Source organism: Vigna unguiculata, chromosome 9 (assembly GCF_037176805.1).
Source record: "Vigna unguiculata cultivar grain cowpea cultivar isolate G323 ecotype 2 chromosome 9, ASM3717680v1, whole genome shotgun sequence".
In the NCBI taxonomy this organism is placed as follows: domain Eukaryota; kingdom Viridiplantae; phylum Streptophyta; class Magnoliopsida; order Fabales; family Fabaceae; genus Vigna; species Vigna unguiculata.
The window spans coordinates 42,031,057-42,054,105 of record NC_140800.1 but is presented as its reverse complement, the minus strand read 5'-3'; the positions used below and the strand labels follow the sequence as shown (position 1 = coordinate 42,054,105).

Genomic DNA, 23,049 nt, shown 5'->3' with positions numbered 1-23,049 from the left:
TTCATCTTTTTTATTCTTATTCACTGTATTTAATCCCTATACACCATCCATCTTTATAATAAAAAAAAATATTATTGGAAAAAAATGTATGAACTCATAATTGAAATTCATATTAAAAGAGAATTAAGTGAATTGAATATATTTATGAAGTTGATCCACAATATAAAAAGTTTACGTATCAATTTTATTTTAATTGTGGAATCTTAAATCAACGTACTCAAATTTAGATGGAAAAACAGTTATTTGTTAGTCTAGTTGATCAAAAATCAACATCAAATTGATTTGTTCACAAAAAATATATTGAACAAGTATCAAACCAAACTCCTGGAGAAACATGATTTTAGTTGAGTAATTTTAAATATACTTACAAAATTTATTTAATTAGATATATTAATTAATTAATTTTATGATAACTTGCTTTAAGAAAGATAAACCTGAATAAACCGAATTTACCTATGATCCTTAGTATGCATCAAGCGGAACAAAGCAATATAAATCGGTGCTTTTTAACCAAGAGTTAAAAATAAATATATTTGTTTAAATATTTGAGCGACGATCATTAAAGACATCGCAACGTCTATGTATTATAACAATTTTATCAATCATGACACTACACTGTTCAACATATTTTCTATATATCTTACTTTTTTTAAAGAATTATGTCAAATAAAAAATCTACATAAATTAATATATTGTGATGTTCGTATCTTGTTAATTATAATTTTACACAAGAAAAATATATCTTGAAAATAAAAATTGGTGGGCAATATAGTTTATATATATATATATATATATATATATATATATATATATGTATGTATATATATATATATATATATAGAGAGAGAGAGAGAGAGAGAGAGAGATCGCGTAGAATAGATAAATAAGAAAAATAAAAAATTAAAAGCAATATGTTTAGTTGAAATACAGGAATATATATATTTATACGTGAATTAATTCAACGTTTTGGCGTAGAAGTGTGATCTAGAATTCTTCCAGAGATGGCAGAAGCAAGTGCTGCAGTGAAATTAGGATCTCTGGTCAAAGAAGTAGCCATTTGTTGAACTAAAAACTGCTGCATCAATGACTTTTGCGCATTCATGTCAACAACTTTTGACTGGACCAATTCTAGCGCTTCAATTCGACCACCACTCCCACTTTCACTTTTCCCTGAATTCGCCGTTATCTCCGTTTGATGTTCTTCCCCATGGTTGTGTTCTCCCTCGTACGTTGTTACCAACACTCTTCGATCCTCCACGCTTCTCTGCACCTAATTTAACAAACATCTTTGTCGTGTTACTTACACAAAACAAATCAACATTTTCATGCCTAAATCTTCAGTTCATTACCTTCTTCTTCACTGGGCACCCTGGAGCATAGGAACACTTGAAGTAAGCCCTAGGAGAAGGGTTATCTCTCGTCACTTTTTGACCATATTTTCTCCACTGATATCCGTCCCTCACATACTTCAACATATCAAGGATCTTTAATTAGTTAGTTCTTAGAACCTCATCAAAATCTGTAACACTTAGTAACAGTAGCAGATGAATCTGAAAACATCGTATTTGTTTGTTGAAGATGGAACTTACCAAGCTGGTATCAGATGCATCGGTCCGTACAAAAACTTTTTGAACCTTTGGGGTGGTGCTACTTTGCTTAGGCTTTTTGAATGTCTCTTCCTCACTGCTGCACTCTGTATGCGCGTTCACGCAAAACAGATTCGAGCAATTCTCACTCTCCACCTTTCTTTTCAGCGATGCTGTTTCTTCTCTCTCAAAATTTGCGTTCTTCAGTCTGTTGAACTCACTCAAATGTTTCTGCAAAGCAACATAGCTCTCGCATACGTGCTTCAGCGTCTCGGTTAGCATCTTGTTCTCACTGTTCAGACGCTGCAACTCTTCAACCAAAACTTCTCCCTGCTCACACAATTTCCAACGCAAAAAAGATTCATTAATTTTATACGATGGTTGCTGTTACAGTGTGTTACAGTGTGCATGTTTACGTGTATATATATATAGATATACTAACCGCGAGGTGTATGTGTGAAGAGGGAATAACGTTAAGGTTGAGGGAAGTGTCGACAGAAGTTGGTTCCATGGAAGAAAGATTTGGTTCTGAATCAAGAGACATAGGGAATTAGAGAAGCTAATAAAATGGTTGGTTGATGCAAAACGAGTGATGAGATAGATTAGTTTAATTGGATATAAGAGAATGAGACACGGAACTATTTATATACAGAGATAGCGAGTTGAAGACTTTTATTATTATTTGTTGCGAGGAAAGTGGCACGAAAATGAGCACGATTTAACAGTCTCCTACACTTTCTTCATTCCCATGTTGTCTTTAGTTTAGCACGGACGCGCATTCCGCAGATAAAAAGAAGCTTCTCCTAAATAATAATATAATAATAACAAAAATATATTACGACTCTTATGTTGATGGAGTGGTGAATCTGAGAGTTTTGCATTTAGATGTTGTGAGATTGACCGTAAAATGATCACGTTGACCAGAATATATGGTTACATATTATCGATGAGATTGCGTGTGAGGATTCAGTATTGGAGCAGAATTTGAATGCAAAAGGAAACAAAAATATGCATATAGATTGGAGTAGGTTCTTCTTAGTTTTCTTGGGTGTTGACCGTCCTTTAGACACTTTCTTGGTTATTACATGTGAACCGGAGCACCAAGTCTATGGCTTCTCTTTCACTTTTTCTGATTCCTTTTCTTGTTTCACTCTACTACGTCTTAATCATCTTTCCCACTACTCTTTCTATTTCTCCATTTCTCGTATTTCAATTCAACATCACATAGTTAATATCTATTTCAAAAGTAAACATTAGATGCATTTCTTTCCAAACTATATACTTCATGCATTTAATGAGATAACAAATTCAACACCAAAAAATATCCAAATATATGTATATAAAAGAAAGTCATATAAGAAAAACATATAAACAAATGTCTACTACAAGTCATTACATCAAAACAATATTGTTTTCAAATTTGAAGAGTGAAAAGGAAACACAAAACAAAAACAATAACGTGAAACTTATATCTTAAATTATGTATTTGGAAAAATATTTCAGCGTGATTCAATGGTGAACAAAATACAAGTCATAAGTTTGATGAATGTGTCAATTAAATTTTGTTTTTTTTTTTAAATGGAAAATTTTGCTTATTTTTTTTATTTAAATATTTCTTTTCATTTGATGTTAAGTAAGACAAAAATAAATTTGACTGGTTTAGATTAAATTTGTTCATTTTTACAACAATTCACTTAGTCTTAGTGCATAAATGACTTGTAATGAATTGATAGCGTAAGAACTTCTATGTTGACAAAATAGGTGGATCATTTGAAAAAAAAAGTACTCTTAATTACTCGAGAAAACTCTTTCTTTTTTTTTCATGAAAAAAAAGGGACCACTGCAAAAGTTGAAATTATTAAAAGGAGAAAATTTAGGATGTGTTTTTATGTGAATGATATTTGAGAGGAAGATGATTGATTTGGGTTGATTAGACGGTGATGTTTATGTTATTTTTTTTTATAGATTTAGGGGTGATTGCGAAGTGGATTTGAAAATAATTTTTGTAAAAGTTTGGAAAGGATCTAACTGATGTTATTAAAAAAAATTTAAATTTAATAGATAAAAATGTAACATGACCTAATTATCTTTGATGTTAAAAGAGTATAATAAAATTATATTTGAATAAGTTGTAATTAGTTTTTCATTTATTATTATCATAAATAAAAATATTAAAAATGGAATGGAATAGGAATTCCCGACACACAAACACCGTAAATGGAATGGAATAGGTTAAAAAAAAAGAAAAAGGAACCGATTAAAATGGAAACATGACAAAGTTGGAAACGGATTCGACAAAAAGAGAATAGGTTCCATTCCAGCTATGCAAAAACAGGTATGGTTATACCCACAAAAACAGATCTGGTTCCAAAGAAGAGATGTGCGGATCCACTCGTCAAGACTCTACTGTGCTCCAGTCATGACTCTCTTCATTTCAATTCCATACCTTGAAAGCATTGCTGGTTCATTTTTTTTTTTTTCATTCAACCAAACTAATAATATTTGTTCGAGCAAAATATACTTTCATTATTCGAATCATTTTTATATTTTTATCTACACTATTCCTCATTAAGAAAAACACAAACTTAATAAAAAAATTAATCAAAATTATCATATTGTCAATTTTTTAATTAGGAATACAAGAATATTCTGTATTCTCGTATAAATGGGATGTTCTATCTAGTTTTATTATTTGGCTCACTAACTAGACGTTACACTAAAAATTTACATTTCAAATTTACTAGCATGTGAAAACTGAATAATTTATTCACAAGTTACTGATGACATTAATTAATTAGGTAATATTTATCATACAATTTGGAAATGGTAAACTGAACTTCTCCCTATTTTTTAAATTTTTTTTTAGAGAACTATATTTACTTCATGGATGTATAGTATTGGATAATTGTCACATTTAACTTTACTTATGAATAAACAAGTAAACTTTATTTATGGTTCCTCTAACCAATTACATACTGAACCTCCATCTAATAAGAAAATTTTGATGAGTTAATTAAATTTATATGTAAATTGTTTGTTTTAAGAATACTGCCACATAAGGAGAAGTTTTAAACCAATTTGGATTCCTTATTAAATTTTGTTGTGTTATTTTTTTACTACAATTCTATAATACATTGATTATCACTAATTTTAATATTTTAAAATATATTAAAAAAATATTTAAAATACCAACATAATATATATATATATATATATATAAACTAATAAAAAATCTGTACTCATTCTAAACATACTTAATTTGGAATTAAAGCAGTTATCATTATTTTTTTTATTAAAAAAATGTGGAACTTATTTTATAACAAAAAATTTTGCTACTCCCAAACGTGTCGTACGAAGTTCAAAGAACTTCCTACACGGAATCGGAAAGTCCACTAAGTTTCATGCGTAATTACGTTGCATGATATCATCTTTCAAGTAATATGTACCCTCTTCTAGAAGGTTCTGCCTCCATAAAATAATGAGCATTTTCAAAACGTAAAATAGTAATTATTAAGTTAACAATTATCCATATAAATTATTTCTGCACATGTTTTTTTTATTATAATTAATTTATAATAAAAGCGTTTTTGATCTAGATAACAAGTTTATAAATAAAGTACGAAATTATAGCTGTTGGATAATCGATAATTTAAGACTTAAGATTTTAGTAGAGTCACACTATTTAGTTTTTTTTTTTTTTTCTTACATAAATCTACGAATGTGTTTTATTACAATTTAAACTGTTGATTAAGTAAATGATTATTTCTTAGTTTATTTTCTAAAGTACATCTCATATTTTAAAAAAACAAAATATCAAAACCTCAAAAGATAATTATGAATAATTCAATACGTCAACCTCGGTATTACACCAACACTAGATGAGTAAATTCACAGTTAGATCATTCAGGGTTGAAAATACATTTTAATTTTATGTTTTCAAATAATTTAGATGGTTATAATTTTAATCTTTTGATGTAAGTTTTTATTCACACAAATTTAAAACAATCTTCAGTTCTCATAATTTGAAAAAAAAAATTGTAAATCTAATTCCTCCGTTAAAACCTCATTTAAGATTTTGTTTATATAATAATACATTTTAATTTTTCATTTATGTTATGATATACAATAAATACGTGTACCTAATATAACGGGTATCTAATACACTGATATATTTATTTTAAAAATAATAAAATATAATACATGATGTATATGCATATTGAAAAATATATAATAATTTTTATAAAAATATAATAAATATATAATTATAATTGTATGAATTCAAATTAAAATAATATATACTAAAATTGTTAACATTAAAAATTAGAAATTATAGTCATCACAAAATTATTACGACTTTATAAATTATATATTTTAATGATAAATATCGATAACATATCCTAAAACACCATACATAAATATATGTCAAATATTAATATATAATCTAAATTAAAGTATGAGTGTATCGTAACTCATATCATCAAATATTCGTTTTATTTTTTATGTTTCATACACGGTTGTTCATGTTTTTCAAATATAAATGGTTAAAAATAATTAAAAAGTTAGCATCTATACAAAATTAGGGTTTTGTAGTGTGATAGCAATAAGTGGCAGAGATTACACGATCATAAATCTACGTCGGCAAGGACAATGTAAGATTTTCAAAAGTGTGCATTTGTCAGAAGAAAAAGAAAACAAAAAAGAAAAAAACATAGACGCAAATTCAAGGAAAGAAAGGCTCTTCTAAAATTGAGGTTTGAAGATAAAATTGACCTAGACCTTGACTTGAATGAAATATATTAATGGTAATCTTTTTGGAACTTTCCTTAGCAATAAATTATCCTATTGGATGCACAAAAACTCAAACTTTGCGTCTCACCAATTAATGAACACATGTGCCTCAAATTCTCCAACTTTAAGATTGTCACAGACACTACACGCTCTAGTTTAGGTTTTCGTCTCTATCATCTCGTCTTTTCTATTTAATTATATCTTCTCTTATCTAATTTACCAACACCTTATACAAGTGTTAAGTTTTTCGTCTGTTATAAAATTAATTTACATTTAGATATAAACAGGAGAATTTTTATCTTTTAAATTTAAATTTATTTTTTAATATTTTATTTTTCTTGAGTCTAACGGATAATGTTGTTAGATTTTCTCATCATATTTGAGATATTGTCTATTTTAAAATTTTATATTTTGTCAGTTTTATTTTTAGAACGCGTTTCAAATGATTGAAGGAACAATATGTATTTAAACTGTCATTTGTCCTGACTTTTAAGCGATGTGAAATTATTAAATGTATCAAACAAATCGAACAAACCTTCAGTTAATAGTTACGATAGTTTCCATTATAACAAACAAGGTTAATGTTCCAATCTGAAATAATATCATTAGCGTCAATATCATATCTAACACGTTGTCTAAGCTAAAATCTGAAACTTCATTACGATTTCTAATATAAAAATTATAGTTTTCTTCATTTTAAAGGGGAATTTAGTCTACCCACAAACTTGGTCATGATATGAGATGGATTTGTTGAAAAAAATGTAGAAAATGTAAAATGTGAACTGTAAATTAGTACAGATTATTGAGGAATTTCATTAGAGACATGTTCAAAGCTGAAACTGCCCAACTTGTTTGGTTGAGTACTAAAGAATTCACCATTTCCATTTTTTAGTACTTCATCACTCACGTTCAGAGACATTGACTTGATATCTCGTGAGACAAGATAATTGATATTAAATTCCAAACATTATTGTCATTATATATGTATATTAAAATTCACATGATTTTAACTTAATAGTTGGTATATTATCCACTAGTGGTATGCAGTTGTTCATTACATATTCGTCAAAATAACACAATAGTCTATAATTCTATATATATAAAAAAAGCTTTTAATTGAATTATAGTATTAATTAGATTTATATTATCCAACAACTCGTTAAAATTGTATGGGCTTCAAAGTTTAACATATTTTATTTCAGTTGACCTTCTATATATAACATTAACATTTTGTAGGAAGAGGGGCTTGTAGTTATAACTAGCTTTGCTTCCACATTATTAACATTGAAGAATAAAAAAACATTTACATGTTTAAGATTCATGTCATGTTTAAATTCTATGTGCATTCATTTCAAATGCACAATACATGTATTGTCTTTCTTCAAACTGTTACTTAACATATCGTTATTAAATAAAATGACAATTAAGAGTTATTTTAAATTATAATATTATTTGTAAGTGTTATTCTTTTGTACTTTTATTTTGAAAAATGGTCTTTTGGAATTTGCTTATAAATAACAACACTAGAACTACTGGAATCAACTGTAACAAAATTTAAATTATTTTTATTCAATTTATATCATTTTAAAAGTAATTTTAATTAATTGAGATTTTCTTTTTATCAATGGCTTGTAGAAGTTTCAATAAACGACACTTTATTGAAAAAAAATTGAATGAGCACTTTTGATAATGTTTCTAACCATAAGGCTCGAATTTGATTAAGCTTTTGTTTAACGGTACTGAGACCACTATAACCAACACATTTTGGTAATGTAAATATCTTTTTTTTTTTTTTCTGATTTCAGTGTTGAATTATTTTAAAACTTAAGTATAAGTATTTGTCTTTTTATGGATTTTGTTGTATTGTCTTATTTTAAACATTAAAAATACATCAATATTTTCATATTAAAAAATAATATATTTTAGAATATTAAAATTAATATCTATTAGTGTATTTTGAATGCACAGATAAATAACATATAAAAATTCAATAAAATTTTCAAATTCTCATATGCATAACTAAGTACATAAATTAGGATAATATTAGCTTGCTAAGTCAACGTCTTTAAATTTAATCATATTCTTTACTATATTAATTGCAATTGCCAACTATAAAAATAAATCACTAAAGATCGTTCATGTCCATATATGTTAAGATAGAAAAAGAACCTTTATTTCTTAGGTTAAGTTCACACTATGGACATTAGATCACTTTAACATTCGTGGAGAATTATAGAAAAATAATTATTTTTATATATAATTCAAAATATTTCATAATAAAATATATTATTTAGATAATAACATTTTTGAAAAACTGAATGTTTTAATTTTTGTAAAATAATTTAATTACTTAAAATAAAAAGAAGAAGTAAATATATTCAATTATTAACAGCAGAGCTGCTTTTTTTATTAAAAGACTATTAAAAAAATACTAAAAGGTGATTAACAAAAAGAAAACAGAGAATAAAAGTAAAAAGAAAATATACTTACTGGGACAAGAAAATGTATTTTGCTAATTGCTTTTTTAAATTAATGGTTGACATTGATACATGTCCTTATTCTCATCATCACATCGTCGTGTCACAAAGCTTGTATTTTGATAATTTTTCCAAAAGATTCTTCCAATTTGCACCATACAAAACTTTAATTTTCAACCAACAATCACTTTTTTTTTTTTCTATACTTTCCCTTCCACACTGTTTGTTCAACAATGTTGACATCTATTTTAATATTGTTTGTCCGATCAAAACAGCTCAATTTCCCATGAAATTTTAAATACAGTGATACATTTTTATTTGTTTCATTTTTTCCCACTTATTTTCTTATCAGAAGAACTAGAGTACCACTAAAAAAATAATCTCAATTATATTGAAAATACTTCTAAAACTACTCATTTATAATATTTGTAAAATATTTATTCATCATAGATTCATAGGTAAAAGGTAATTGAAAAGATAACAATTTAAAGATGTCTTAAACTCTTAAATAAATTGATAGTAAAAATATTTTAGTTTGAGAAATGAAATAAACAGAGGTAAATTGTAAAGAAGAAAGTGGGTGAAGATTTAGGGTTAAATTAAATAACCCATGAGGTTATTATTATCACTTCACATTAATGATGGGGTACAGGAACAAATTTGAGGAGATGCAGGAAGCACTTGCCAACGGGAGATTACAACATCTGGGCTAGCAGCCCAACACAAAAAAATGCATAGAGCCCATAAACTTAAATAACAAGCCCCATGGGCCAATTTCACATGCCCGCAATTACGTAAGAAATTACTACTAATTTAATTAGAAAGAGTAGGAAGAATCAAAGAGATTTTGAATGCTGCATAAATTATTTAATTTTTTTATAAATTAAAAACCTAATTCATTCCTAAATAAACGAAAAGAGATATGATAATTAATCTTTGAATGTAGAAGAACATTTGATATACAATTCTTCTATATTCTTCTCATACAATACAATACAAATTGTATATCTTAGTCTTACACAAAAATAAAGCCAGAATTTCGTACAAATTCAATCTTTAACAGAAAAAAAAAAATTTAACGAATCCTACAAAATTAATTTCACATTCCTTTCCAATTCATATGCAACTAACCAATAAAATATACCATTTTTTTTCTTCAACACACTTTCTCTTATTTTAATTATTTCTACTAAATTATTTACACACACAAAAAAAAAAAAAGAGTTAAATGTATCAAAAAATATGTCAACACCCACCCCAGCATTTTATATAATTATATGTATTATGAGAGCAAGAAATAAACATAGTTTTGGGTCGATCAACAATGTCGTAAAAAAAATATAAATTAATTTGAACCATCGTTTTATTGAATTTTAAAATCATAAACCTATTTATTAATTAGAATATCAATGTTGTAGCCCTGGTAACTTGAATGTAGACCATTATAGAGTCTTGGGAGTATTTATTTAGCAACCCTTTTGATTTTATTTATATTTTTCCTATTTAACTAGTTTTCCTCATTTTTTCAATTTAACTGGGGTTTAGATTCTCTGGTGCTATTAAAATAATACGACAATGTCATCACATGGATTTTTTCTAATACTTTACTCTCCAGAAGATAAGTGGCCCTAACAAACAATACTCGAAACTAATATAAAACGTTGTAGTCATCCTTATAAACATCACATTTTGTTTTATGCAGTTTTCGTTGTATGTTAGTGTTACAGCAACAGCATATTTTACGTTAAAAATACTTTAATAATCATCAATCTTCTTACAACTAGCAGAGAAAGTCAAAGGTTTCTTGTTTGACATACAAATTAATAGTAGAAGTAAAAATGATTCTTTGTTAAAAAATCAACTTAAGTTTATCTCACACTTTATATTAACTTGGAATCTTCTATCTCTTACGTGCATAAAAAACAAAATTTAAAAGAAAGAAAAGAGGAAATGGAACAGAAAAGATATTGCTTTGTTATGGTAATGTTAACAGTGGTGAGTTATTGAGTGAATCAACAATTTGATGATAGCAAAAAACAAAAGGTCCTTTCTTTCGGCTTTTGATCGCTTTAATAATGGTGTATTACTGCACAATTATCGCCTTAAGATATAATACAATAAGATGAAAGTGAAGTGTTGTTGTTCTACTGCTATTAGTTGCTGAAAAAGAGAGATAAGAGTTTGTTCCGTGCGCTTTCATGTGCCGTGTTCCACTTTCCTATTCAAATCTTCACTGAACATGTCTACATGTTTTATGTTTCTTTAATACACTGTCTCTCTTTATTCGTTATGGGTGTTTAAGCAACCTATAGTCAATTATGCAACTACCCACAATAGAAAGCATAACATCATCAACGACAGAGAGTATTTTAAGGATCCGACAATTATGTTAAAACGAAGTGATAAAATAATTATTGTTAAGTGAAATAATGGAGGTTGGTGTTGGTGCACTCACCCAACTCAGAAATGGGAACCTGGGAGAGTGGAGAGGAAGCTTGAAATTTAGAAATACAGTGCTTGAAAGGTTCTTTCGGTCACCAAATTTCAATAAATGATAAAAGGACAAACATGTATGTTTTGTTGAGGTAACTGTTCCAAAGGATTTGGCTTTCATCCTCATCTATCTCATGAATTCACCCACAAACTTTTGGGTCAGATTTGTGGGTCCTCTTATTTGTATAAATTCTTCATCTTGGATGCTTCTGCTTCAACTTGTCATCTTCCCATTTGAAAATGCCTTGAACCTAGCTCATTTTAATACAATAATATTCTTTTTGTCATATGTAAGAATTGACCTCATCATCACAATTTCTCGTAATTTAGGTTTAAATTTTGAACTCTGAATTTGACTAACAACATGTACGAGAAGTAACAGAGCCTAAGGGGGAAATTAACTGAAAACTGCACAAAAAGTTTGAACTGAGACTCTCAATTTTTCCTATCTTCTGCTAAGTAAGTACATAAAATTAGACTTTTATACTTTTTGGAATAAACAACGCTACAATAGTTATATTATCTCTCACCTGCAATTTATAACATGTTCGGACATGAATCTTCGGAGAAAAGGGCGAGAACTATGCAGCAGTTCACTTAATATCCATATGTTGGAAAAACATCATATGATAGCACACAAAACATCGAAGCATAATTTGACTAACAATCCGGATTCTGTCTACCACAGACAATTAATCTTCCAATATATGAATGGTCAAATTTCAAATATGTGCAGAGAAAAAATGTCTGAATTCTTTTTCTAAAACCTAAAATAACATTAACTGAATTTCGACCAATATTTGATAATGACGTTTATGGCATCAAAATATATTATAATCGGTTTTGTGATCACTTTTAAATAAAAATAATTCATACTTATTTAATTTTAAATTATTATACAAATTCAATTATTGATTTTTATATAATTTATGACTGCATCAGAATATGAACAATTATAGGAGAGAATAGCTTGGGAGAGGGTAATGGCTTGCATTTGAAAAGTAACAGCACCACAATAATTACAATTTATATACAGTCTCACCTTGAAGAGGTGCAAAACCCTACTTTCTAAAATTTGGGCAGGGAATAAAGAGGAAAGGCGACAAACTCAAAGCCCAAAGCACAACAAAATTAGTTAGCACGTGTCACAGTATCTATCTGCCACACTAATTATAATTAACTAATTAACTAATTAATTATACAGTGCTAACGACCGCCTTTTGACACTCCTCACCGTGACAGCCGGGCACGTTAGCAGCCCACGTGGCATCCCCTTGCCACGTCCAGACAATGTCCTTCAGCGCAGGCCTAACGTCTTCTTCGCAAAATTTGGCGTATTCCAAGGTATCGCCGGCGGACTTCGAAAACTCCACCACGGCCACCTCCGGTGCCACCTCGAACACCTCTGCCGTGATCGCGAGCCGCCCCTTCCTTCCCACCGCCGTCCCCTGGAGGCGGATCTTGAAGTCCTTCACCTCCGCCACTGCAAAACTCAGCCCCCTGGCTGCCGCGGCGATCTTGGCCATAATCGCCACCGCGGAACACTTGGAGGTGAACACCGTGGCCGTCTTCCGCTTGGTCTCGAACAGGCCAGAGAGATCAAAGCCCGACGACATGGAGGAGATGAACTCGAAGGCGTTGAAGAACTTGGGAACCTTGGGAATACTATTAGGTTCCTCCGTAACCGTGTCTTGGTTGTCGACCTGACATGTGTCGGCGACGGAGGACAACGGGAGGCCTTTGCGGAACCAGGGGACGCGCGTGATGGCGGAAATGGTGGTTCTCTTGGCAGGGTCGGCGACGAGAATCTTGGAGATCAACCTCTTGGATTCGGGAGAAAACCAGGGTGGGAAATCGAATTCCGCTCTCAGGACTTTGTTATACATGGTCATCAGATTCTCGTGTTGGAAGGGGAGAAAGCCAGCCAAAAGAACGTACAAAACGACGCCGCAGGACCAGATATCGGCTTTTGACCCATCGTAACCCTTTTTTCTCAAGACTTCCGGCGCCACGTAGGCAGGGGTTCCACACTGCGTGTGGAGGAGTCCGTCGTAACGAAGCTGTTCGGGCAGTGCGGACAGACCGAAATCCGAGATTTTGAGGTTTTCGTCGTCGTCGAGGAGGAGATTTTCGGGTTTGAGATCGCGGTGGGAGACCCCTCTGCTGTGGCAGTAATCGACGGCGCTGATCAATTGCTGGAAATATTTGCGGGCCTGATCTTCTTTGAGCTTGCCTTTGGAGATTTTGGCGAAGAGTTCGCCGCCACGGACGTATTCCATGACGAAGTATATTTTTGTCTTTGTGGCCATCACCTCTTTGAGTTCGACAACGTTTGGATGTCGAACCAAACGCATAACCGAGATTTCGCGTTTGATCTGTTCCATCATCCCTTCCTTCCGCACCTGCTCTTTACTCATTACTTTGATCGCCACGCTCTCGCCTGTGCTTATCTGCTTCCCATAATACACTTTGGCAAACGTCCCCTTCCCCAGAAGCCTCCCCAACTCGTACTTTCCGAACACCGTCTGACACTCTTCCATCATCCACTCACTCACTCACTGATGACGATGATGATGATTATGATCACTCCAAAACCAAACCCACCAACACACTTTTTCTTCCTTTTTCAGGTGCTGTGCGGTGGATTCTGGAACCCCATTTTGTTTAGGAGAGAGAGAGGGGTGGATTTGATTTTTGAGAAAGCTTTTGTTAAAAAAATGTTTGGAGGAGAGAAGCACTTATAAGTGAGTGATGGTTAACTGGTTTTAGGGTGTGGAAACCATTGGAGGTGCCGGTATTTACTTTTGGTGGGGCTTACCGAAACCCATAGTTTGATAGATAAATGTATGGCTCTCCCATAACCTCACCCATCTCTATATGGGCCACCTTGCATTATTGGGGTTAAAGTGTCATTTCCTTCTTCATCTCACTGCACAAAACCCATCTTCTACCTTTTTTTATTCACTCATCAAGCAATTAACCACCTAACATAATTGCAAATTCTCACTACCCTGCTGTTTTCTCTTTTCCTAATCCAGGGTATTAAGATCTTAATATCACTAAAACCTTCTCTACATTGTTTAAAACTCTTCACTGCTTTGCAAAATAATTTTCTTTATGCTTTTTTAGACAAATATACTATTTCTCATGATTCCTTTTATGTGAATCTCATCAAAGTTAGGAGCAATTTTTTGCGGGTCTCCTAGAACCAACTAAGGGGTTTTTATTTTTAATAATTTTGTGGTTTTGAGCAACTACTTTCTAGTCAATGAGATTCTTTTGCTAAATTTGTTGACTTTTTCCTCTTCCTTTTCCTCGTCTAATAAATATAAATACATATTAAAAATTAATGGTACACTTTTTATTATTGTTATTGTTAAAAATATTAAATAAGGGAGGACTGAAAAATGTTTGGTTGGGCCTGATTTGATGGTTCATTACTTGCGATTGCGATTCAATGTGTTAGGGTTTAGTTGCTTGTTCATATTGGGAGTATAATTTATTCCTAAGATTTTTATTTTTGCAATTTGTTTATTTTAATATGGTCTCTAAGGTTCACGGATCAACTCCGTGTTTCAGAATTTAATTTTTGCAATCTTTTTATATGATTTATAGTTGGTAGAGTATTTAAAATAGTTATGATATGTAAACTTAATTTTTCACTTTATATCTATTCATCATCAATAAAATTAAATTTTTATTTTATATTATAATATATTTTAAGAAAAAATAAATAAAAAATCACTTTTATTAAATGTTGAATAAAGATAAAAAAACAAAAATAAAAAGTGTCTATATATAATTTTTTATTTAAAAAACACTCCGACCAGGGATGGGGTAAAGGTAGCGGGAAGAACTTCAAACATTCGTCAAAACCTATGAAAAGAAAAATAGACAAAAAAAAACAACAAAGTTAAAATACTGTTACTACGTGAACAATATAATATTTCAAGATATATCTTATTTTTATAAAAAAAATAATATGATACAGTTGACTGTTAATGAAAAAAAATGTAGATATATTTGGAAAAAAATAATTACAAGAATTTATATATGATTTGTAGATGAAAATAACCTATTTGAAAATATAGCAGTGTATTTCATACAATAGTTGCGATTGCCATGTCAATTATTTCAAATTTGTAAAACGACATTACTCTTAACTATGTTCTATAACTTTACAATGGTAAACTTGATAATATAAAATAATTTAATTTTATATTTATCGTTGAGATGAACGATACATCTTATTTTTATGTTTGTTTGTAAGAAAATAACATTTATGAAAATAAATATTATCAAAGCATTTCGACCAGTATATTCCATCACCATTTTTACTAAAATTTGAGGTTTATTTTTCACATATATGAATTTGCTGAAAATATCAATATTTGTCAATGAATATATTCACGAGAAAACATTGACAAATATACTCATTGCTACTTCTTTTTACATACGTACCTATCAATATTATTTTATAACTGTTTTTCCATAGCTATCGCTATGACAAAATTTTTCGGCAATGACATTATTAATTAATTTCTTTTATCTTGAAGACATTCAAAAACTTAGTTGTTCACAAAATTCTATATTTCGGAGCAAGAAACAACAATAATAGTAACATTTTAAAGAGAATATGATATTTTTAATTTTTATGTTCTAAAATAAGTCTAAAAAAAAACCGTCCAGGCAATGTCAATAAAAAAAAAAATCAATGTACTAGGGTTGAAGTTTTTAGGTAACAAGAGTGATAATTAAGGGATAGAAAAATAAGGCATTAAAATGGTAGAAAGCGTAAATTAATGGCATAAAGAATTTAATTCGCAATATAAGGGTAAATGCACTAGGTCAAAAAAACGGTGAGGCAACGCTAAGGAGACAGGTTAAAGTGGCACAACACACAACTTGACTTTATGATTAAGATTTGACTAAAAGTGAATGAATATAAAAGCTCATCTGTAGGAAAGTCATCCAAATATGAATGTTCAACAATTCACATGTACAGTGAATATAAACTCTTATCTGTTATTTCATCGTTCACAATAAAATGCATAAAAAACCCCTGCAATTTTTTCTTTTCGGAAAATCTTAAAATTATATGAAAATTTAATAAACAAATTTACAAAATACTATTACAAGAAAATTATCTACAAACACTTAAGGTTTTTCAAAGATTATTCACTTTTTTGTTTTTTCAATAGTTTGTCTTTCATTTGAATATTGTACTATAATGCTCGGTTGATCGATTGAGCACGTGTAGAAATATTAATGTGGTGGGTAGGGTACCCTACTTAGTGGATAAATATACATCTTGTATCTGACTCCATATTCGTGCGGATATTCATTATTCACATTTTTTTAAAATTCATGGGTACCTACAGGTATTTATAAAAAAAAAATAATATTTAACAACATATTTTAACCATAAATTCAAATAAAATACAATACATATCATTCATAAATTTCAAACAAAATTCAAATAACTCATTTAAATGGTGTTGAATGTCAATTTACAAAAAAATGAAGATTTTTTAGAATCAATTGATAAAAAATAATTCATTCAAAATCAATGTGTTAATATTTTAATAATAATTTTTAATTTTTTTCTAATTTAAATTATGTTATAGCGGGTACGAGTATCTACGGATACGAATATTTTTTACATCCTTAACCACGTAAGATTATTTTAAAAGAAAATTCATACATGACATTAAGCATTCACTGGTCACATGAGTTTATTTTAAAAAAGTTTTAAGAGACATCACTAGACGCTTAGTTACGCCTTAATCTCAAGTATTGTCAGTTTAACGAACTAGCCTAGTTCAGACAGGCCAAAGCCCTTCTCAATACCATTACCATCAAATTGGATTGATCGCAAGTCTTTCATACAGATCATGCGTCAAGCCGCTTGATCCACAACATAGTAAAATTAAATGACATTCGTCAAAATCATCTAATTAACATAAAGGGATAATTAATCAAGATTAAAAACAATTAAATCCTAATTATATCAACCTTAATCATAATACGTGAAAAAATTATAAATATAGATCTAATTATTATATCTTTTCATATCACATTAATTACAACAATTATTACTTTAATAAAAAATTCATACAGACTTGAGAACTTTTGACATTTACGATCTGATCAGTCAACCTAACAGAATAAAAGACATAAAAAGCTTAAAAAATTATTTAAGTGATCATTTAACTCTATCCCAGAACAATCAATTTTTTCATGTAAATGTAGGGGTTAATATTATAATACTCTAATGACATTTGTTGTCGTCTGAACTTACAATGTAAATCAGTTTACAATGTATGGAAATTCTGCATAGTGTCCAAACAAAGGATTATTGATTTTACAGAAAGATTATTAAATATTTTTCTCAATACACAATTTGTTTTCTGAACCACAGTATATAAGCAAGTTTATGAATTGATCAGAAGATTCTTTCCTGATTTTTTAACTAAAATTTATATTAAAATTGTAATGTAAATTCAAACACAATTCAAAGTACGCAGATTCCAATTAAGATAGTTTTTTTTTTCTCATTAATTTTTTTAGAATACTTTTTTTCACTGTTCTTTTTTATGTTGTATTTTTTAGCAAGAAAAATATATATATATATATATATATATATATATATATATATTATTTTTAAATTCGAGGTTTCGTCTGGTTCCTGAATAGCCACAGAACATCGATGAGTCCATCAATTTGAACCACAGCTCAATAATAATAATAATAATTATTATTATATTATTATTATTAAACTTAATATTTCATTAATAATTAGAATCAATCTAACGGTGTGAAAGAGTCCAGTTGGAAAGGTAGGTGTATTATATAAAGCTTGCAAGTGACTGAAGTGAACTGAAATTATTCCATGGATTGTGGAGCCATCAATCAAAATAATGACTTTCTGGTACACCTCCATAATTAATCATCATTCTATTTAAATTATTGCCCTAATTAATGTCTTTTTTCTAATTAAACTCTATATATACTGAGTTTTGAGTTGTTTTTCACTTACAGGATCATCCATTGCTTAGATTTTAAGTGCAAATAGTTAAACTATAGACTCCGACCCATCTTTATATATATATATATTTCTTTTATAATAAAATGTTCTTGTTTGTATTGAAATGTCTTAGAATAATTGCGTTTATCTTGTTTGTTACTCAAACATTTCATATATTCTTTTCCTTTTGAAGTTGGACATAATTGATAAGAATATAATTGTTATTATTTAAATGTTTTAGAATGATAATAAATAAATAAAATGGCAAAAATAAAAGGCATAATAGTTTAGGGTTGTTCTTTGCCATAGGATACTCAATTATTAGAAGCTTAAGTGCAAAACTATCTCACCCTCACAATAAGTGGCAATAATTGTTAGAAAAAAAATATTATTATGTTAAAAATAACTAAATAATATATAAATAGTACTTATGAAATTTAAAATACGAAAATATTTTAATATTAAATATACTATAAGCTTATTTTTCTAATTTGGATAACTTAAAAATAAAGTGTGAGACTCACCTTTCATTTAATTATTTTCTCTCTTAACTTTAGAGTTTTCAATAAATTTTAACAATTAAAAAATATACGGAACAAAGGCAAACATTTTAACCATTATTCACATCTTTTAGTAAATATTTCGTTGAAGTTAAAACTCTATCAATTGTTCTCGCGCTTTTATATATGATTTGGAAATCAATTTTGTAAAATCTTTTATGGTGGATTATTTTATTTTTTAATTCAATCATCTTTATGTATTTTTGTCTTTACAATAAAATTTTGTGTGTGACTCTTCTGTTCGTTTTTGGTGCTTTATCATTTATGTTTTTGTTGTTGAATCTAAACTTTGGGAAAAAAAATTATAACTTGTTTTAAGATTGAACAATTTAGAGATGTAATTTTATACATAATTTTATATCTCCTAAATATTTTAAACACGTATTATCTATACAATACATGTCATGTGTAAAAATAACTAAAATTTAATATTTTCACATTAAAGTTTTAAATTTGTTTATAAGGAATTAGGATAAGTGAGCTTATGGTGGGAATATTGGAGTGATACTAGATATGATGCTTATAAAAATTGCATTAAGTTGAGTTTATAAAATCCAACCACGATGAATTATAGTTAGCATAAACTTGATTTGGTAGTTTTGAATGGTTTTCTTTTAATCACCATGTTTAGTTAAAAGATATAATAGCACATAAGAATTAAGAATATAATGGTGGAGGAACAAATTTGTCTTTAATAAATATTACTGCCTAAATGACATCATGTTGCACATAATTTGGGATTCATACATTTTAATAAAAATAATAATACAAAATTGAAGATGATAATCAAGTCTTTAAAAAAACTATAATTAATTACAGTTCTATAATTCGATTGAGACAAACCAATTCTAAAGAATAAAAAAAAATGTGGTCCTACAGAAACTTTTTCACAACTATTATTTTGATCACAACCTTTATAATATTTTAACTGAAATTTTCAAAAAGTAGATGATGGATAAAATATTTTTAATTAAAAGATCACGAAGAAAGTCGTACAAATATTAAAATACCATCTTTAGAATATATAAATTATTTGAATGATACTTATAAAACATGGTAGCTTCAGTTGATTTCCATATAACCATATAAGTATATAAGATGGCTGAATCTTGCCATATTTAAATTTTATATATCTAACTCATTATCATTAAAAAAAATACAAAAGTAGAATTACATAATTTAGTTTTGAAATTTTGTTGAATATTTTTTTTTTCAACAAAATAATAATTTTAAAATTGTATTTTGATATAGATCTATTTTAAATATACTTTTTTAATTTACTCATTAAATATTCTTATATTTAAGGATATTTTTTTAATCATGTTCCAATGAATTAATATGACATTTGTTATATATTATTCTTTAATTTTTAATAAAAAACTTTTCTAATTAAACAATTGAATAATTATATAGAATTATAATTCTGAAGAGGTAAAAAAAATTAAATTTGTGTTATAGGTTCCCTTTCACCACTTTTAAAAAATAATTTTATTACTTTATTTTTTATTAATATACTTAGTTAAAATAGAGTTCAAAATTAAAGAAAATTATCGAAATTAAAATCTGATTAAGAAAAAACACATAAAAGATAACTTTTTCATCTCATGTTAATAGAATAATTAATAAAAAAACTCATAAAATAAAAATAATATTGCACTATAAAAATAATATTTTACTATCAACGTAAGATAATATAAAGTTATATAATTTTTTCAACAATAAAAACATAAAAAATAAAATGAGAATAATAAATTTATATTTATTTATTTTTTCTGTATAAACAGAAGACAATACAAGAAAATGGAAAACAAACACAAAATGTAAATAATTAAAAAAAATAGAAAGTAAAAATATATATTAATAATTTTATTTTTTATTATATTTAATGCACGCATAAATTTCTAATATACAAAATTTAAAATTTTTGGAAGGATGAGGACAGCGACTCCAATCACGCTCCTCTCGTGTAGACAGGTGGAAAGAAAGAGATTTAGGTTTGGTCCCAAAAGGTGAGCTAATCCCTCCAAACCTCACATAATCACATCACTTTCTAAAACCAAACTTCAATTTTCGATGATTTCTACATTCTATCTTCCTTTTCCATCTACTTAGGACAATCAAGAACAAGGTTGCAATACAAGAATTCACCAACCAACCTTGCATTAAGATGCCATGGAGAACCACTACATATAGTGGTTCTAGTAAAAAAACCCAAATTTCTTCTTTTGACATTTTATACTGTTAGGTATGTTACTGGGTGGGTAAGAAAATATACTTCCTATGGTTGAAATTTTTTAAGCAAGATTGGGTAATTATGTGTATTTTAATAATTATTCGATAATAGATTACACTTTCATTGACCTGTTGGTGGAATAGTGATTGGCATGTGAGTTTTTTTAATAAAAAAGATATAAAATTAAAATCACTAAAACAAATAGTTTTGAATTTTTTTTATAGTTATATTATTTTCACACATTTACGTAATTTAATTCATCTATTTTTTCTAACTAATCTATCTTATGTACTAACAACAATATCCAATAAAAAACGTGTACTTTTATTAATATTTCTAGACTAAGAGCATTATACCTTAAAAAAACTAGAGTTTTATTCCAGAACTAAAATAAAAATATAACTATCGCACTAATTTTTATTACTTTTTATATAGTTCTAAAAAAGTAAAAATTATTACCATGAAATCGACTATTCTATTTTATTGTTGCATAAAATGTAGCACAAATGTCATTCCACGTGGCTCTTCACTTGTATGCAGTGTTGATATTTTTTTGTAACCATATTGATTTTTTTCTTATGTTTTTCGACATGTCACGTGTATCCTTTATGCTAAAACTATCTTTTCCTTAATCATGTTTCCAAATAATAAAAAAAAAAAGTATCGATCTAAATAATATTATCGTGTCTCACAACAAGTAGTTGTGATTAAAACTATTAAGAAATAGTTTAAACATTGTTCATTCTCATAAAATTAGTTTATATCATGTAAATTAACTTTATTAGTATTAAATATTTGAAAATATAAAACAAAAGAAAACATTTAGAGAGAAGTTGAAGTGTAACCTACATATTTAAATGGTGCTATCCTTTCATGTTTGCTGCAGCAGCATGGACCACGCTTCAAACCACCATAACTGTATCTTTCGTTATTTTCCCTTCCACTCACAACTGTCTTCAAAACCTTTCCATTACATTAACCTCTCTTTTTTATGTCATTTTCGCATCAATTAATATGCCATGTTCTTTTTTTTCAATGAAGTTATGTCTATCAAATCAATATTTTCAAATTTGAATAATAAGAAACAATAAATTTGTGCACTTTGTAGGACCATCTCCCGTAAAAGGAAAATTACATAAGTTTTTCTTTTTAACATTTAATATTTTTATCGATAAAATACTTTTTATAAGCAACCTGAAGAAAAAAAACAAACACGTGGCAGCTTGTAATAAATAAAAGACATTTTAATAACATAACATCTTAAAATAGATGGTGTTCTGATATATGAAAAATAGTATATTGATATTTTAGGAGCTCGTCGGGATTAGGGTTAGAATATGTGTATTTACTTCCATAGATATCATCCGCTATAACAAGGTTGTAAATGGATTTTCAAACTTATATAATAATTACTTTAGGGTTTGTTTATGGAAAACAACAACAGAATGTCAGAAATACAGATTATATCTTATCCCAAACGTTGATTTCTTGGACTGGTTTTCTCTTGACTTGTGTGCGTCTTTTCTTAATGTTGGTTGTCTGAATCCTTAAGGGGTTACCTACGGAAAGGACGATCAAGTCATCAAGGGTTCTCAAACATCAAATCTCATATTGGTGAATGAATGAAAACTTACCTTTTAATTGTTGGGGTCCATATGTATTTATAAATTCATTAATTGTGTCTGCCTTTTCTTATGGGCTGGACCCCCTTTAGTTATGTTGGGTCAATGTTCAGATTCTAGATGGGTCTGGGCCAAGCCCAAATCCTATGTATATGTGGGAAGACAATAGGAGCTTCGCTTGTAATTTGGTAAGTTTTGGAGTTAATGGTTTTTCATTATACACTATTGGTAGACGGCTTGGACCATTATGTATATTATTTTAT

The 23,049-nt window shown here is 28.6% G+C and overlaps 2 protein-coding genes across 3 annotated transcripts; both read right to left on the bottom strand.

The window, feature by feature from the left end:
* Positions 1-876: 876 nt before the first annotated feature.
* On the bottom strand, positions 877-2,229 carry LOC114162480 (WRKY transcription factor 18-like). 2 transcript variants are annotated; one of them, XM_085666313.1, is made up of 4 exons: positions 2,029-2,229; positions 1,590-1,916; positions 1,350-1,484; positions 877-1,270 (listed from the first exon to the last, which is right to left on the bottom strand). In XM_085666313.1, the coding sequence occupies exons 1-4, from the start codon at positions 2,128-2,130 to the stop codon at positions 959-961; spliced, it is 876 nt and encodes a 291-aa protein (XP_085522439.1). In that variant the 5' UTR covers positions 2,131-2,229; the 3' UTR covers positions 877-958. The 2 variants fall into 2 exon arrangements, with proteins under 2 accessions (XP_085522439.1, XP_027902193.1); XM_028046392.1 differs by having other exon boundaries at positions 1,350-1,466.
* A 10,085-nt stretch (positions 2,230-12,314) lies between these two features.
* Positions 12,315-14,178, bottom strand: LOC114163924 (CBL-interacting serine/threonine-protein kinase 25-like). Its single transcript, XM_028048316.2, has one exon. The coding sequence runs from the start codon at positions 13,885-13,887 to the stop codon at positions 12,541-12,543; it is 1,347 nt and encodes a 448-aa protein (XP_027904117.2). The 5' UTR covers positions 13,888-14,178; the 3' UTR covers positions 12,315-12,540.
* Positions 14,179-23,049: the final 8,871 nt, after the last annotated feature.

Bases quoted from the DNA above. Each gene is read 5' to 3' on its own strand.
- LOC114162480 (XM_085666313.1), bottom strand. From the start codon at position 2,130: ATGTCTCTTGATTCAGAACCAAATCTTTCTTCCATGGAACCAACTTCT. The intron at 1,485-1,589 runs GTAAGTTCCATC...AACTAATTAAAG, and splicing joins ATGCATCTGATACCAGCTTG to ATCCTTGATATGTTGAAGTA. The intron at 1,271-1,349 runs GTAATGAACTGA...TTGTTAAATTAG, and splicing joins GGTGCCCAGTGAAGAAGAAG to GTGCAGAGAAGCGTGGAGGA.
- LOC114163924 (XM_028048316.2), bottom strand. From the start codon at position 13,887: ATGATGGAAGAGTGTCAGACGGTGTTCGGAAAGTACGAGTTGGGGAGG.